This window comes from Lichenostomus cassidix, chromosome 1Aa, assembly GCF_008360975.1.
Source record: "Lichenostomus cassidix isolate B80296 chromosome 1Aa, HeHo_3.0, whole genome shotgun sequence".
Classification (NCBI taxonomy): Eukaryota; Metazoa; Chordata; class Aves; order Passeriformes; family Meliphagidae; genus Lichenostomus; species Lichenostomus cassidix.
Genome location: NC_139480.1, coordinates 28,998,409 through 29,015,324, shown reverse-complemented (window position 1 = coordinate 29,015,324; position 16,916 = coordinate 28,998,409). Strand labels below are relative to the sequence as shown.

The 16,916-nt window shown below is 38.1% G+C and overlaps 1 protein-coding gene and 1 long non-coding RNA gene across 3 annotated transcripts in view; one reads left to right on the top strand and one right to left on the bottom strand.

The window, feature by feature from the left end:
* NELL2 (neural EGFL like 2) overlaps positions 1–16,916 on the top strand; it is a 134,897-nt gene that overhangs the window by 59,016 nt on the left and 58,965 nt on the right. For both annotated transcript variants that reach the window (XM_085043685.1, XM_085043676.1), the window contains exons 11-12: positions 1–103; positions 3,095–3,223. In XM_085043685.1, the coding sequence (XP_084899811.1) occupies positions 1–103; positions 3,095–3,223 (232 nt within the window). The remainder of the gene's footprint in view (positions 104–3,094; positions 3,224–16,916) is intronic.
* Positions 10,231–13,236, bottom strand: LOC146443381 (uncharacterized). The gene is made up of 3 exons (XR_014856039.1): positions 13,176–13,236; positions 12,024–12,344; positions 10,231–10,349 (listed from the first exon to the last, which is right to left on the bottom strand). It is a non-coding gene; the product is annotated as an uncharacterized LOC146443381 (long non-coding RNA).

The window sequence follows — 16,916 nt, the reverse complement described above, 5'->3', positions numbered from 1 at the left end:
GGCCACAAAATGCAGCGTATTCCAAAAGACAGCTGTGCAGCTTTGAACTGCCCAGAATCTCAACAGATCCCCTTATCCCACAGTTGCTGCAAAATCTGTAGAGGTAAGGTAATAGCAGGGTAGGTATAAGCTCAGTGTAATTTTTCACTCTTAGAGATTACAAATAGACTTTTTTTCCTATGCATGCTGATTACTGTAGATCTTGGGAAGCTGAATAGGTAACAACTGCACTGTAACATCTGGGAGTTGTTTCTAAAATGTTTAGTAGTGTGAGTTCTGTGAAATACTTGTTTATTTCCAGCCAAAAATGGGTGGAAAGTCTAAGACATCATATATATAATTAGTGATGTCCTACCCTTCACCCATTCCAGTGTCCAAATTAAACAGATTGGAGAAATATCCATGTTTTCCAAGATCTTTTTGAGGTGTTTTGCGATATCTCTTTCAGAGAACTGTTTGTGCTATGCAGTTGTTCAAATACTGGAGTCACTTGTTTACCTCTCTGGGGTTATAATCTGCATCTATAAGCAGAAGCTTTGGGGAATATTTTTGTCTGCTGTGCACCTTTGTGTGCTACACCCAGTCTGATCCTTACCAAGGGAGAGAGGTGTAGGAAGTGCTCTGAGTCCTTGGCCCACCCTTTTGATCTGGACTGACACTGGTATCTTCAAAGCTATGACCAATTGCATCTTCAAGTAGCTACATCTGTTTCTTCTATAGCTAAATAAGATAAACTGATACCTGGCATGAAGGAAGGTGTTAGACTCTTGGACTGATTTTAGATATACTTCAGTAAAGAGTGCAGCTGTAGCTGTTTCTGTGCTACTCAGTGCAAACATGAAGGATATGATTAATGGCATCAAGCAGAGGGATAGGAAAGTAGAAGAAAAGAACTTAAGAGAAGATAAGTCTTCAAGTCTGTCATAGCCAAAAAGGACTTTTTAATGGTAATTTTCTATAAAATCTTCAGTAGTTTAGAGAAAAGGATTCTATGCTTTTTGTGCCTGGTATAGCTAGAAAATTTTAATCTATGTCAGTTGAATGCTTTCTGAATATTTTCAACCCTCCCTGAACTATGCTAACTTGGTTTCTCATGAAGTGAGGAGCTTATTCTTTAAATGAGAAGCTGCTGTAGGCTGTTATTCAGTAGCATGTATTTTGTTTATTAATACAGCTGCTGTGTAAGTGTTGAGAATCTCAATAATAATAATAATAATAAAAAATCAGTATTAAAGCCCTCACCCTTTCTGGATGACAGGTATCTTCTTCGTTAATGTCAAAATCGGATACAATCCAGTACAGGCCAGGAAATCCAGAAATAAGACTTCTGCATTTCCATGAACTCAGGATTCAATGCAGAGGGCAACAAAAAGGGAAAGAGTAGATGTCACCATGGCCAGAGGTTGCTCTTGACACACATGCTTCTGCTGTCATCAAGGGGTATTGGAGACCTCTAACACATTAAAAGTGTACAGTATTTTGCTCCTTAATGTCCTATGTTAGATGCCAGCACTGTGGTAGCTGTGCTGAATGATAATATTTAAGTAATGTTACCTAAGCATGCCTCTGGGTCAGAGAGACAACCTACAGGAGGAGAAAGAAAAACATTAGCCTCTCGTATCACAAAAGGTCTGTGATGTTTCATGACCATGATTGTGTCACTGGGTCTCAGTACTAAAATATTTTGCCTTTATAGGATCTTCTACTTACTTGTCTTCTTTTGCTTCATTCCTTTTGCTTCACACTGTTCCTGAACTGTCCAAGTGCAAAAGACCTCTTTGACCTGACCTCCAAGCATCTCTGCTGCCACTGTCCTGCTTGGGGTGCTTGTTTAACTAAGCTTCTGGGAGGTTAGGGTTAGTAGCTCTTTCACAGCAAAACATGAAGCAGAAACAGGGTGAAATGGTAAAAGTATTAATCCTTACTTCCCAAAAATACTTGTCTGCTATTTTGCAAGAGGCCTGTGTTGCAGCCTGATGCCAGCTTGCATTCTGGAGCTGTTGCTGTTACACCAGTCCTGGTCCCCTGAGCCTCACCCACAATGCCAAGGTCTCCTGTGGTTTTGGGAGAAGAAAGTACTTATTGGAAAACAGTACTGCTGCTTGATCATTTAATGCTTCAGTAAAAGAAGGGAACTTGAAACAAATGAAATTAATGAGAAAACAGGGAAGGAGAGAAGCTCCACACCTTTATATGCAGATCTGGAAACTGTGGAAGCTTCAAGTCAGTTTCTAGAACCAGCTTGATTTCAGCATAATAAAGGATGATATAATGTTGTTCAACAAACAGCATCATTAAATTTCATGAGAGCAAACAGAAAAAAATTAGGAAGAAACCTACTGAGTTGAAAGGTTCAATCTAAATTTTCCAGCCTGGAAAAGAACTTCATAATCTTAAAAATTTGTAATTAAGGTGCAATGGACAATGGCCACACTCAGGAAAAATGAAAAAGAAAAAATAAATAGGAAAATAGGAAATAGGGATGGCTAAAGGGTGAGATTTTAAAAATAAAATTCTCTGTAATGGAAAGAATGATACAATAAGGGAAGCATATTCAGTCAGTGGAGGAAGGGAAGAGATAAGGGGAGAGTAAAGCAAAACAAGTCAAAGACTTTTGATTAAATACAGAAGGATTTTATAAATACACCTGGGAACAAAAAGTGGTAGAAAAGAAAAGTAATATCAGTAGTAAATTAAATGCTGAGTGTCTAAGCTATTAAGCCCTTTATAAATGTGCAGACAAACAAACAAGAAAAGAAAATGACAAGAAATATATAATTAAGACATGTCCTGTAAAAGTAATTAACAGTGACAAGGAGACAGTAAGGGGATTTAAGCAAGCCTCCTATCCAGCTGCTTCAGATCAGTGCTATAACCTGAAATTGAATTAAAGACCTGGAGACAATCTGTTCTGGTGGCCTCTACTACTCCTTTCATCCATTTCATGCTTGATACAATTTATTTTTCCGTATCTCACAGACAATAGAAAGGTATTCTTTGACCTAACTGAGAAAAAGATAGGACTGTCTTTGACAGCTCTGTTTTATAATCCCTGGATTCTTTTTAACCCTCAATCATGCTTGTTTCTGTGCAGGCCATGACTTCTGCACTGAAGGCCATAACTGTATGGAGCATTCTGTCTGCCGAAACCTAGAGGACAGAGCAGTCTGTAGCTGCCGAGATGGCTTCCGAGCCCTTCGAGAGGACAATGCCTACTGCGAAGGTAATGCCTTCTACACATGCTAGCACTGTTGTATAAACTGCTGTGGGATGAATGTATTGATCCATAAGTTGTCAAAGGGATAGACATATTCAGTGCAACGAATTAGATGTGCAGCATGTTGATCAACTAAAATAATCTCTCCGATTAAGTTCTTTTTAAAAAAGAAAAAAAAAAAATCGGATTGGCATGGAAATGACCAGTTAGCGTGGCTGAGGTCTTGAATTAGAAATGCTTCCATAGGAAAATTCTCTCTCCCCAGGAAGTAAGAAATGCTATAGACTTGATATTAGTGTTGTTAATCACGCTGAGTAAAGATTCATTATTTGAGTTGTTCTATTGGTATCAGGGAGCAACAAGCTACTCAATCAGAAGAAAATCATCTATAGAATCTAGCATAATTAGGTGAAAGGAATCCATCCCCACTCCAGCAGTGAAAGCCAAAGTCCTCTGCACACTCTCTCAGTCTTTGTGCTAACAGTTGCTGTTCCTCACGAAAACGCTGATTCTGTAAACACATAATACCAGTGTGCTGTCAGGCCATCCTTACCATAAAGCTTAACTGTTGGCAGCAGGATGGGCTTTGACTAACAAGTAGCTCTGTTCAGATTAAATTGAAAGTCAAGCATCTGTGAGTAGAGTTTAAGGTACTCTGCTGTCCCACCTAATACCTGCATTACTCTCTGGTGATGCACAACAAAAGGGATAAATCAAGGCCTTTTAAGATTGTTCCTTTGGCTGAATTCTGCCATAGTTAATGTCCACAGCTTGCTTGAGTTAGTAGCTGCATTAACGTCAGTAAGAATGCTCATCTCTAGGCTTATATTTGAGAATTTTTAACTGTTTTCAGGAAAGGAGCATATAATTAATTCAGCTGCATATACGTTTCTACTTAATTTTTATGGTAAGCCTTCTGATGTAAGCTGGTTTTAGAGGCAGAACTAAAAATCATACAGAAACAAATCCCTTGCCCCTCATCATGTTCCAGGAGGCATCTGACATCAGGACCTGCTGTGTAACTTGTAGCATCAACCACTTTTTATCCCATAGTCCCTGGAGACTATGCTGTGGCTTAGGCTGTGGATCTGTGTTTCCAGGAACTCAGCAGCCATTTCCTACGTGAGCAAGTCACTGGAGCAGTGGAGTTACAGTGAAGTTGGGGGCTTTAAGAGGTTGTTTTTTTTTCCTACAGCTCTATTGTCACTCTGTCAAATGAAAGCAAAAAAACAAATTGCACTTTCTTAGTGCTCTCCACGTTTCTCACATTAGAGTCTGTTGCTTTGTGTGGAACTTGTCAGGCATGCCATAAGTGAAAAAAGGATAAGAAATTTTTTTTTATCAGCATTGAGGGTGAAATGTTTGATGAGGACACAGTAGATTATCATACGTGAAGCTGATGCATTCTTATTATAAGAGGATTTAGCAGTTTGTGCAGTACCTGATTTCAATATGATGATTTTTTGAGAAGACTGATTGGCCTGATCATTTCAGTATGGACAACTGACATTGGTTCTGGGTGGTAAATATGAATCTGATTAACTGCTTTCAGAGAACATGCATAAGTGAATAAAAGATTGGGACACATTATTTACACAAAAATAATAATTTTGCATGTTACATTTGAATGCACTAGTCACTTAGAAGTGCTCCTGATCCAGGAACTCTTGCTTGTGTTGAAGGTAATGGGAGTAAGTTGCACTAGGAAGATGTGCCCCCATGAGCAAAGCTCAGGAGTTTGGGTCATTTCCTGAGAGGTTCTCCCAGCCAGGGGTGAAGCTGCCTCAGCAGGCAAACCAGCCTGGCTTTGCTGCAGGTTATGTGCCATGGCTGCAGTGTAGGCACCACACCTGAGCTACACACAGTTGGTAACCCAGTCCAGAGCTGGCCTTGACTGTCCATCCCTGACTGACTGTGAGGGTCATGTGCTGGGAAGATGGAAAATAAGGTTACAAATTGAAACTTTAGGATTGTTTTGTGGAAGATAAGGGACAGGGGACTGAAATATCCATGTTTCTTCAGTGTTGTGCATGTATTACTGTATCCCTTTTTCCAGTCCAAACGTCTCTTTGAGCTGAGGTTTTTATTTCTGGAAAGAGACTCTTACCTTAAATAGTAAACTTCCTAACAGCAAATGGCACAATAGCAATAGTGTAAAAGCAAGTCTTTTCAGAGTCCTTTGCCTCATCTTGAAAGGCTGAAATGGTCCCAACCTCCCTTTCTCAGCAGATGCCCTTTCTTCCCTCTGCCATTATTGGTCTTTAATTGCAAGCAATGCCAGGTAGAGAAATGTCGAGTTGACACAAAGCCTTTCAGAGAAAGCTTTTTGTAATGTCTAGAGCCCATGGGTATGAGAGCTGTTTCTATGTTTGCACTGCACAAACTTCAGATATACTGCAAAATTTGATGTCATTGGTTCTGTGTTAGAGCCAAATTTCACTAAATACAATCCTGATTTGTTCTCCAGTACTATCAAAATTGAAAGAATAAACTGAAGTAATGATGCTCCCATTGGCACAATTTCTTTTTAAGGAGAAGAAAAAAAAATAAAACCACTCAAAACTGGTTTCAGTGTGGGTCTGGAAAAGCTGCATAAATTTTATCTGAATGATGGAAGAGTTTGGCTTCTGTCCTAGAATGAACCAGTGCTTTTCTAAAGCTGTGTGATGTCTCTAGATACTGTTATGGTGGATAACTTTCCGTTTTATAATAATAATACTTATTAATATTTATATCACATTTAGCTTTCCCTCAGAGTATTGTGTAAAGCACTACTTAAAGAATTGGTATTTCTCCATTTACATGCTATAAGCCATATTCCAAATACTTTTAAATCTGTTCTTTGCCTCAGGCTATTATGTGGTTTGAGATACTTTGTTGGCAGGTTGTGTATGGATTATGCTGTGCTGACCAGGTGTAGGTGCTTTTAAATATAGCATCCTTCCTAACATCAACATCTTACTAAAACAGCTGTTCTGGTGAAGTGTAATTAGTTTTTCCCAAAGCAACATCTGGAGTACTTCCAAATTGAAGATCACCCTTTGGAATATATTTCAAATAGTGTTCAATACCCACTGCTTTTATGATGGTGGACTTATGCTGAAAAGGCTTTTCAGGATAAAGGTTGTGACTCTTGGCTACCAAGATAATCTGATGCATCTAGATGAGCACATTTCAACTATGTCTGTGCAAAATCTGATTTCAGTTCAGAAGTGCTGCCAAGGATTGCTGATTAAATAAAGAGGAGAGCAGGCTCAAGAAAGAAGATAGGAGGATACAGTGATTTTTGTGAAGACCAAGACAGAACATAACCTGAGAAAACTGGGTTATTTACTTCTTTATCAAGAGGATTTTGCCTGATGCAGAGGCTATTTTACATTACATATGTGTCGTGGCTGTGATAAAGTTTAATTTCTTCATAGCAGCCTGTGTGGTGCCGTTTAGATTTGTGATGTCATTCTCTGCAGTGAAAACAGGAGTACAGCATGTCTGTTTTTCAGAGATTGGTTGGACATCAGTCTGCTGGTGGGAGCTGGAGTGTGGTTACCTTTGAATTACATTTTTTCCTCTCCCCCTTCAGTTATTACCTGGTCTTTATCTCAGATTATGAGTTTTTCCTCACTTCCACTCTTTTTGTTAAAAAAAAGTTGGAGCCCATTGGAGGGCTGAGCAAGAAAGGAGCTGCTGGGTGCTAAATTGCTGACCAGGGTCAGCCCTCAACTCATCACAAATGTAGGTAATGGGTGTGTGGACCACAATATTTCATTTTTGATTCTTGGAAATTTAGTTGTACTGTCTGCACAGTACACAACATAGCTAACTTATCTTAACAATCTGGCTCCATTTAGTATTATTGAACATTGTTTTGTGAAACCATTTTCCATTTCTATTCTAATTTATCCTTTCCCCTCAGTTACTCCTCTAGTTTCTCTGCTGTTGTCATGTTTGTCCCAGTTTCAAGTGCAGCAGATGATGTTAGACCAAAGACTGAATGACTTTGTCTAGATTTGAGAATTACATCAGCTTCACTGATGATTGTCCCTTGAGGGGAGAAGCTTTTCAGTTGAGAAATATGCTTTTGAATAAGCTGGCTTGATTTGAATCATTGTCAGTGGAGGGAAGTAAGCAGTCGTAGAGGAGAAATTTCCTCTTTCCAGACATTTCTGGAGCACGTCAGAAATGCCACTTGGTTGGACCATATCAGGTAGCCCTCAGCTCCAAGTTGTATGTTATGATTCTGTTTGGAAAGATTTGCCAATTTATCCCTGTGTATGCTTAAAAATATTAATGCATTATTCAACCCTCTTCCCCAACAATATGAATATTGCACTTTTTCACTTATCTAATTAGTGCAATCTGTTGCTAATCTTCTTGTTAATCTTGTTGGTTTCAACTACTGGATTACAAAAGTTAACTACATTTTCAAAATTAATCTGATTTCCACAAATTGTAGTGAAGAAATCTTATAAATAGTTATATTCAAATTGCAGTGGGATATGTGTTTCATCATATTGGCCAAGTACAGTTATCAACAACATATTTTTTCTTAAATTATGTGTAATATTTGGAAGAGTGTAAATAAGAGACTTCCATAATGGAGATAAACTTCAAGGTATTAGCATATATTCTATTAAGTCCTCTGGGTGTTTAATAGACAGTACTGGGCTATTTGCTAGATTTGCTGTCTGTGTGGTGTGCACCATTTCTTTTGAGTAAGAGTCCAACTTAAAAGCTCTACAGTACTGTCAGCTTTGTGAATCTGGGAAGGCTACCCACACTGTCCTGTTCATGGAAAAATTATTTTTTGTAATTGAAAAGTGTCAATAATATCACAAATAGCTAAGAAATAAAGATTTCCATCTCCATCAGCTGGCAGCATTTAAGCCAGTATGTTGTCATTTGGAGTTGAGAAACCAATCAAGCAGAAAGAAAAACTTTCCCTCCAGGAGGGCAGAATGTTATTTCCAAATCTCTATTAAAAACTAATTAAATTGTATTAATATTAAAATGAAACATTAATATTTAATAGCATTACTATATTATAAATTATTAATTTTTTCTCATCAAAATCATTAAGTGTCATCTTATTTCCATCATTATATTACTGAGAAATCTAAATATCAAGAATTATAAAGACGGTTTTAATGTGTCAATGTGTCAGAGTGGGACAAATACTTCTTGTCTGCCATAGCTTTAATTGAGGAAAATAATAAAGTTTATTCCTAACTTGAAGTGCACAAGCAGTATTCCATCACACCAATTCATAAAGTGTGATGCATACTGAGGTAAAGATAGTTCCATCACTTGTAGCAGTGGGATAGTTTGTATGTGTACAAATTGCAGGATATGATTCAGTGTTATTTGATTTTATTTACTTTTACAGTGATTATGTTCAGAATGATTCTATCATCCAGCCATAGCCAGGACTGACAACTATGTTACTACAATTAAAAATAAACAAACAGCTGAAACTAACCATATAAAGGGAGCTTCTTGAAAACTCTTTTAAACTTTGTGCTACTAGTATCTGGTAAGGAGAGGTTTTATTGTACTGAGAGCAGCCCTTTTCCACCAGTAATAAAAACATATGATGTATTTTGGCTTCAAATGAGAACTTAAGGTGAAGGTTTCCATACAAATAAAGTAGACCTGCAACCTCCAAGCAAAAGAGAAAAGAAACTAAAGACTTAGTTTTGTTCTTATATTACTTTTAGTCCAGTTTTCACTGTTAGCTGGGAGGTCACTGCTGAAAAAATTAGGTGCTTTAACTGTGTGAAAAGTACCCACAGCAAAATGGTTGGGTTTCTTTTGTAACTTTTAAAACCTCAGTATAAAAATGTGACCGGTCTTAACAATGCATAAAGGCTGGACCCCTGAGTTGTTACAAAGACACAGAAATGTTTTGCATTACAGCAAACTGAATTTAAAATAAATACTCTTTCATGAAGAGTGCAGAGCAATAGCAGCCCACAGCATTTATATCTGTTATGGTACTCTTAACTAGTTTGGCATAGTTTGAGAAACAGCTGAGTTGTGATATCAGCACTTCTTTCTGTAAAACAGGCAGTGATCTACCAGGTAGCTCACAAGAATGTGCTGCATGGTTTAGACCCTACCCAACCCAGAGATATGGTCTAACCCCCACACAGGGGCCTTACCACTGCTTGTAGGTACTGTCTTTACTGTCTTCCCATAGGGACTTTTAAAATACATTGGTGCAGTACAATCTGTGTTGTCTTACTGAGAAGAACCTGATATGTATTTGTGGTTTCTGTATAAAAATATTAACACTCCTTATTACCCTTTTAAAATAGGAGAAAACAAAACCATGAACAGTTGCAAGTATTTTGAAATTCTTGACATTAACAGTTCAAAATGATGAGAAGTTGTCATACTTAAATAAGAAAAGAAAAATATTATTTTGCAATTCAGATTTAAAGACCTATTTCTAACTAAGTGCAGTGCTAAAGGGAGTTGGATCATGAACTATAGTGTCAGTAAGTTGTTCTGATGTTTGGAATTCACTAATTAATCATATACAACATCCTTTTTATTCTCAGTATGAAAGTGTATCAGACTAGTTATTTGGAGCCTAAGGAAATGCCCCCTGGGATGCTTTCATGTCTGACAGATAACTATATATAATTACTTGTTTCATCACGTATACACTACTATATGAATTAATTATAAGATATTAAATAGTAAGAAGATGCAGTTTGCCAAGTAAAATATTACATGATGGCAGACAATATTTGTTTTCAAAAATTTCCTGTGATATGTATTTTTAAAACTACATAATGTGTGTGGAGTCCAGTGATGTTTTCACAAGACTGAGATGAAGACTTCAATTTCTTCCAAGAGTCTCACATTCATGAGTAGCTGTTGAACAGTATCTCCTATTGCATGTTTTAACAAGGACAGTTTTATCTCAACAGTCTGTCTTCCTTTCCAAAAACTGGGGCAAGTGGAAATAAAAGCAACTCTTTGTACTGTTAAAAATTACATTTCTGAAATGCTGTAATGTTGTATTGTATCCTTGCAAAGCTATATAGAACTTCTGTCAAGGAATGCAGACCGTGAGTGACTTTGTTTTTGTTTTGAGTATTTTTTGTCCTGATGGCCTCCTCACAGGCTGCGGGAGATGGACAGAGAAATCATGAACTTAAGCAAGATCAGAGATTTCAAATAGCATGAAGGGAAAAGCACTGAGATGTGTACAATATATATATTTGTTATCTGTGCAGTTTAATTATGGGCTAGGAAAGAAAATGCCTTGTGTGAAGGACCAATAGTTAAAATTTATTTTTAATCTAATTGATGCTTTAGCAGTCTAGCCAAGATGTAACAACCTCTTTTTAGTTTAATTACAACTGTGCCAACTAACACTTGTAACTCAACTCGCCCAGGTTCTCTACAAGTCTGTTAATAATTCAGTAAAAATCAATACACACAAGTAACCACCCAATTCTTCCTACCCTCCCTACGCATTCCTACGTGAGTTGTTAGTGACCAAGTTCTTTACTGGGAGCAGCATGGTGAGGATAATGGAAGGTTATTTTACTCTTTTCTTCTTGGTCTTTGTGCATGCTTGAGGTTATTTTTGTGTGCTTTAACTCAGTGTGGTGGGGTATGTTCTTATAGTTGATTCACAGGGCTAGAGTAGTGATTCCTTAGGTTCTAGTGCTTTTCTCTTTGATGGAGGAAAGACACATAAGTCTAGAAAGGTAGGCAAAAATAACAATAATAAAACCCCACAACAGCAAAAAACTATTCTGGACATAAATTGTATTCATGTTACCTCTTGATCATTTTGCTGTTGGAGCCAGACTTTTTACAGGTAGCACCAAAGGCACAGGGTATAAAGAGAAGAAAAGGTTGACAATTATCTATAGAGGGTAGGAGTGATAACAACTATGGTGGTGCTGTCAGCTGGAATAAATAATATGGGACACTATAAAAAAATGCACAATTTTGATTGAAGCTGATGGTTACATCCTTTGTGGAATATGTCAGTTGGAAAAACTGCTGCAGTGGATTTGACAGAGCAAAGCAAAACAAAACTGCAGTGATTGTTTTGTGACTGACTGGAGGTAACAGCAGTAGTTAAACCGTAGGCTTGACAGGTGGTGGAGAGTCTAGAAATAGTGGGAGGAGGAGGAGCAAGGGCTGTGCCAGAGCCCCGAGATATTTTGTCATCTTAGACAGCAAGTGAGAAAGGGTTTATACAAGAGGCACACAGAAGATAGTGTTATGCAAACCAAAACACACAGGATCTTGAAACCAGGCTGTAGGTGAAAATGAAGGGAAGCTGAAGAGAATAGGAGCTTGGAAATATGGTCAAGGAAGTGTGAGAGACCCTACTGGGAGTATTTTTATTAGAGCAGTGAGGCAGGAAGTTTTAGTGGACTAAACATTTGAGCAGCTGGGAAGGTAGTGTGTTTGGTGATGGAAGAAAAAAAGCCCAGTACTTTCACAGATGGGTAAGCTGGTGGGATCTTGCTTCAAAGTTATGCTCTGCTCATTTTCTTTTAAGGAGTAAGAGCTGGTGTGAAGGGATGGGCTGAGTCTGGAAGGAGACACAAAGCGAGCAAGATCTAGAGACAGGGCTAAACTTAAGTAGAAAGTGGTTGGGGGAGGAAAACAGCAGAGAAGCTTGATGTCAGAGGTAGAAAGTGAGAAAAGAAGGACTTGTCGGTGGAGGCATGACAAAGAGAAACTAAATGGACAGAAATTCTTTTCCTTTTTGGTCCTCTTCCAGGTGCACGATAGGTTATGTTTGCTCTAAAAGTTTTGAATCCTCATTTACCTTTTTAATGGTATTGATTGCTGTGATCGGTCACTTTTGATTTTCATAGTACCTTAATTGTTGAGTAGCATCTGCTGATCTTGTGATGCACTTTTTCTATGTCAGGGACCAAATGAGAGTCTCAGTCTTTCACAGCTTGTCTTTCTGTATGAACCAGGTCAGTAGTGATAAAGCTAAGGGCCTGAAAGCCCTGTGTTGTGGTCATTGTTACTGGGATCCATCCTTGGGATTCTCAATGGAGAGGCCCAAGATTCTCGGGAAGAGTGGGTGATGATGTCCTTGCTCTCAGCAGTGGAGCCCTCAGATCAGGATGGAGGTGTGCTGATGTGGAGAGGTGTGAAAAGAGAGGTGGAAAAACATTAGCCTCTTGAGCAGGTAAAGGTGGTGCTTGGTATTTATAGGCTGTGAAGACATGTTGTTTTATTAACATAAAACCCACAGGGGTTTTATTTGTTTTGTTTTGAATTGCAGGTCTAATCTACTCTGCTCTTGTGTTCAGGGTAATTTTTAATGCATTCATGAAACAACTTTTTTAATAAATAAAACTTTTCATGTTCTTGTTCCCTCTCTTCCTGGGTAATTAATGTTATTTTTTGCAAAAACCCTGCAGGAGTATATCCCTGGCCACCATATACCTCTCTAAGTGTGACCAGGGAGATCGCTGGTGTTAGTTCCCATTGAGTTTTAAGGGAAATGGCTGGAGGCAGGATACTATCCTAAAGGATCCTCAATTCTTGGAGTAGCCTCTTTTTATAACCATTCATATTTATCTAGTACCAGACTCATTTGTTCTGGCAGGCTTTTGTGGTGGATAAAGGCAGTGATGTATAGGGAGGCCTAAGGAGAGGCTTTATTTGTAAGAGTGAGGCTTTGGTCAACAATGATTTATAGATTGCAGGTCAAGTTCTCTTCTTATTAATGGGATTGTAAAACATAACTGGGAATTTTACTCTGGGGAAGCAAACTCATTGGGGTGCAGGAGGAAGGGATACAGGGAAACCTTTTTTCGGTTTTCTATTTTACATAAATTTAGTTTGAGTTCTTGTGGGGATAAAGATGGGCAGGTTTTGGGGGCTTTTTTTTCTGTTTTTGATGTTTTTGCACGTATAAATAAATCATTGAAGTGCAGATTCCAAACACTTTTGCACTAACCAGTTTTCCCAGAGGTGCCTCTTTTATCTGTTCCACTGGGAGCAGAGCAGGTTGATGATCTCCATGACTACACTGTTGTCAGTTCATCACAGCTGGTGGCTCAGTATCACATCACAGACGTCAAGCACACAAGTCTTTATTGTTGAGTGTGTAGAGCCATTGGAGTGTTGCATTCATCCTATTGAACTGACTTCAGTGTCTTACTGGCTGAACAGTAAGACCTGAATATGCATTAATATGCTAACTAGGCCTTTTGGCAGGAGGAAATTAAGATAAATGTTGTAGGATTTCTTAGATACAGGAATGAATAAGGTTTTCTGTTGTGCATTTATATCTAAAGGTGACATGCTTGTTTTGGTGTAGAGTTAATTTTTTTCACAGTGGCTAGTACAGGCCTGTAGTTTGGATTTGTGCTGAACATGGTGATAATAGAGATGTTTTTGTTATTGCTGAGCAGGGCTTACACAGAGCCAAAGCCTTTCCTGATTTTATTACGGCCACGGTGGGGAGGAGACTGGGGGTGCCTGGGAGGTTGGGAGGAAACACAGCCAGGACAGGTGACCCAAACTGACCAAAGGGAGATTCCAGACCACATGATATCATGCTCAGTATATACAGTAGGGGGAAGGAGGAGGAAGAGGGGGATGTTTGGAGTGATGGAGTTTGTCTTCCCCCATAACCATTACATGTGATGGGGCCGTGCTCTCCTGGGGGATGGCTGAACACCTGCCTGCCATTGAAAAGCACTGAATTAATTCCTTGTTTTGCTGTGCTTGTGTGTGCAACCTTTGCTTTCCCTGTTTCCAATCCACAAGTTTTCCACCATTTATCCTTCCTATTCTCTTCCTGATCCCACTGGTCAGAGAGGGAGTGAGCAGCTGCATGGGGCTTGGCTGCTGACTGGGCTTGCACCACCACAGCTGAATAAAAGGCTACACCAGTGTTTTCAACCAGTAAAAAGTATGAAAAGGCTTTTATTTTGGTAGCTTTGAAAGAGAATATATGTTGGGCTTGTTCCCTGCCATAGTTCAGTCCTCCTTGATCTGCAGTACCTTAACCTAATGTATATCAAGCTTGTATGTGGAGTGCCAAAGGGGGAATGGAATTGCAAGCTTTTCACATGGTTAATCCCTGTGTGATTAGTTGTCACTTGACTGTTATTTTACCCTTTTTTTGTATTAATTAACTTTATTTAGTATTTATTTAGTATTAAAGTTGCAAGTTGATTGTAAAAGAATCTTCTTATCTGCTGTGTGTCCTTAGTATAAAGGGCCTTCAGGTGCCAATGTAACATAATCTTGTGATAGTAGCAATAATAGAGAGTAGGGTGGGATTCCAATGAGCATTTGAAAAATGTGAGAAATATATTTGAAAAAAAGTTTGAAAAAAAGGAGGCATCAGATTTGTCCAACTGAGCACTTTAAAGTTAACCTGATCGGTTGTGGGTTGGGTTTTATTTATTTATTTTTTAAAAATATTTTCTTGTTGATATCAGGTGAACAAACAAGGTTTGGGAAAAAAAGTCAATTATAAATAAAACATTTTTCAAAATCTCAATATGTGGTATGTTGGCAAAATGAAAGCTTTTATTTAGAACACTTCTAAATTGGGAGGTCTGAATCAAAGTAGCTTTGACTTCAAGTTTTTCGCTGCAAAATAAAAACTGTTGGCGTTTTTGGTCTCCTGTGGCTATTTACCTGCCAAAGCAATCATTAGTATAGTTTTCAGAAAGTTCTATTTAGTGCTTCTGAGGCTTTGGATTTTTAAGTAGCGTTTTCTGAGGGTGCCAGACAGAGCTGGCTTAGAGGCAGTCTGTTGATGCTGAGAACATAAGGCCTCTAATTACTCCAAGACTGATGTTGTTACTTAAATACAAATCAACACAATTAATTTAATATATAGTTGTGAACTGGAATTATGAAAGACACAAGTTGAATCATTTGTTGTAGAGGCTGAGGCATCTGTTGTAACTGCTGGCTGCTTTTTTTAACTGCATACTTGTGTTTCTGCAGAACATCTGTAAGTTAGGAGATGTTTGCCCTATTCCACTCTCTGTGCAGAATCAGCTGTGGTAGTTTTATGATGCCTTCACTTTTTTTTGGCGTTCTTATATGAAGTTCACTAAATGTGTTTTGAGCCTTAGTATGCTCACTGTGATCACTGTAAATGCACGTTCATTTGTGCAATTATGCATGTACATAAAAATTGCAAGATTAGCTTTTCCAAACTAACACATTAATAGACCTATGATTGTTCCATGCCTGCAGAGCTTACAGGGACAAGGGAAGGAAACCAGCTAAAGTATATCAGCCGTGAAATTATTTTGCAGTGGGCACCTCCATGTTTTGTACTCAATTGGCCCAATTTCCCCAGCAGAATCCAGTGGGCAGAGGAACTGTGGAAAGTGTTGTTGGTTTGTTTTTTTTTTTAAATGGATCAAATTAGGAATTTACTACAGAATCATTAATATTCCGTGTGTAACATTGTTTTGTACAGGAAGGCAAATTATCTTTGAGGAACGTAAAGGGGGAAAAAAAGCAAATGCTTTTCCTTACATTAATTATGAAATTAAAGCAAAACCAACATGCAGTTCAGGATGTTAACTTGAACAAACTAAAGATGGGAGCAGGCAGTGAGTACAGTTGGTAAATTCCTGTTGATTTAAAGACACCAGGAAGATAAGAAGAATTGAGGGATAAACATACAACCTAAGTAAGAGCAAAGTACAGGAGTTAATAATGTTGACATTTAGCATCACAGGATTGAGAAATCAACCCTGATCTGAGTTTATGTATACAGTCTATTGTCTTGAACTATCATTAGACTCTGCAACAAGAAGCTTTTCCATCCAGAGATTTTATTTTCAACACTGAAAGCTACAATCATTGAAAACAAGGAAGAAATGAAAACTGATGGGCAGGAAAAAAATAAAGCCAACAATCCGCCCTTTTGATTTTTAGCATAGTTTGGTAGCATGATTTGGTGGCACTTTGAGTGACAATATAAATAGGTGTACTGAGCCTCTCTGAGTAATGATGTCTTTATCATTAGTATTACAGGAACACTGTGCTACTGAGCACTTCCAAATTAATGTAGCTTTTCTTCTTTGCAGTATAATAATAATATGCAGATTTTCTTTTTTTGTTATTTGTAGTGCTTTCTCTGTCTTACCACTGAAGTATAACATACTACAAGAAATATTTATAATTTTGACACCCAAGAGAGTATTAAACCCATTTATGTTTTGAATACCAAACCAAATCAGGTTTTGAATTCCATGCCTACTGTCATTTATATCAGGAGTTTGCTCTAGGACTTTATACTGCACCAGGTGTTTTTCCCCAACAAGTATTTTATGATGTTGTAATTATTTCTGTCAGAGCAGCAGGTCTTTATATGAGTGAGATTCTTACACATTCCTTTCGGGTACAGTATGTATATCTATATACATATGCCTGTAGATACTTGCAGATACAGATATGTGTTCATTTATATTAAAAATACCGATTAGCTACTTCATAGTCCTAAGACAAATTTATACAAAGTTCCAGGATCTTTTCAGATCTCACTGTGTTCCTTACAGTTTCTTCCTAAACAACAGTTTCTGTTAGATCAAAGGCACATAGTGTGCATATAGTTATGTGTTTGTGTACTGATGATTGAGGTGACTGCACAGGGTGCAGTGACAGATGGCATTGCAGTGCTGAGGCTGTTGGTCAGTTGTTTGGGACCCTGTTTATT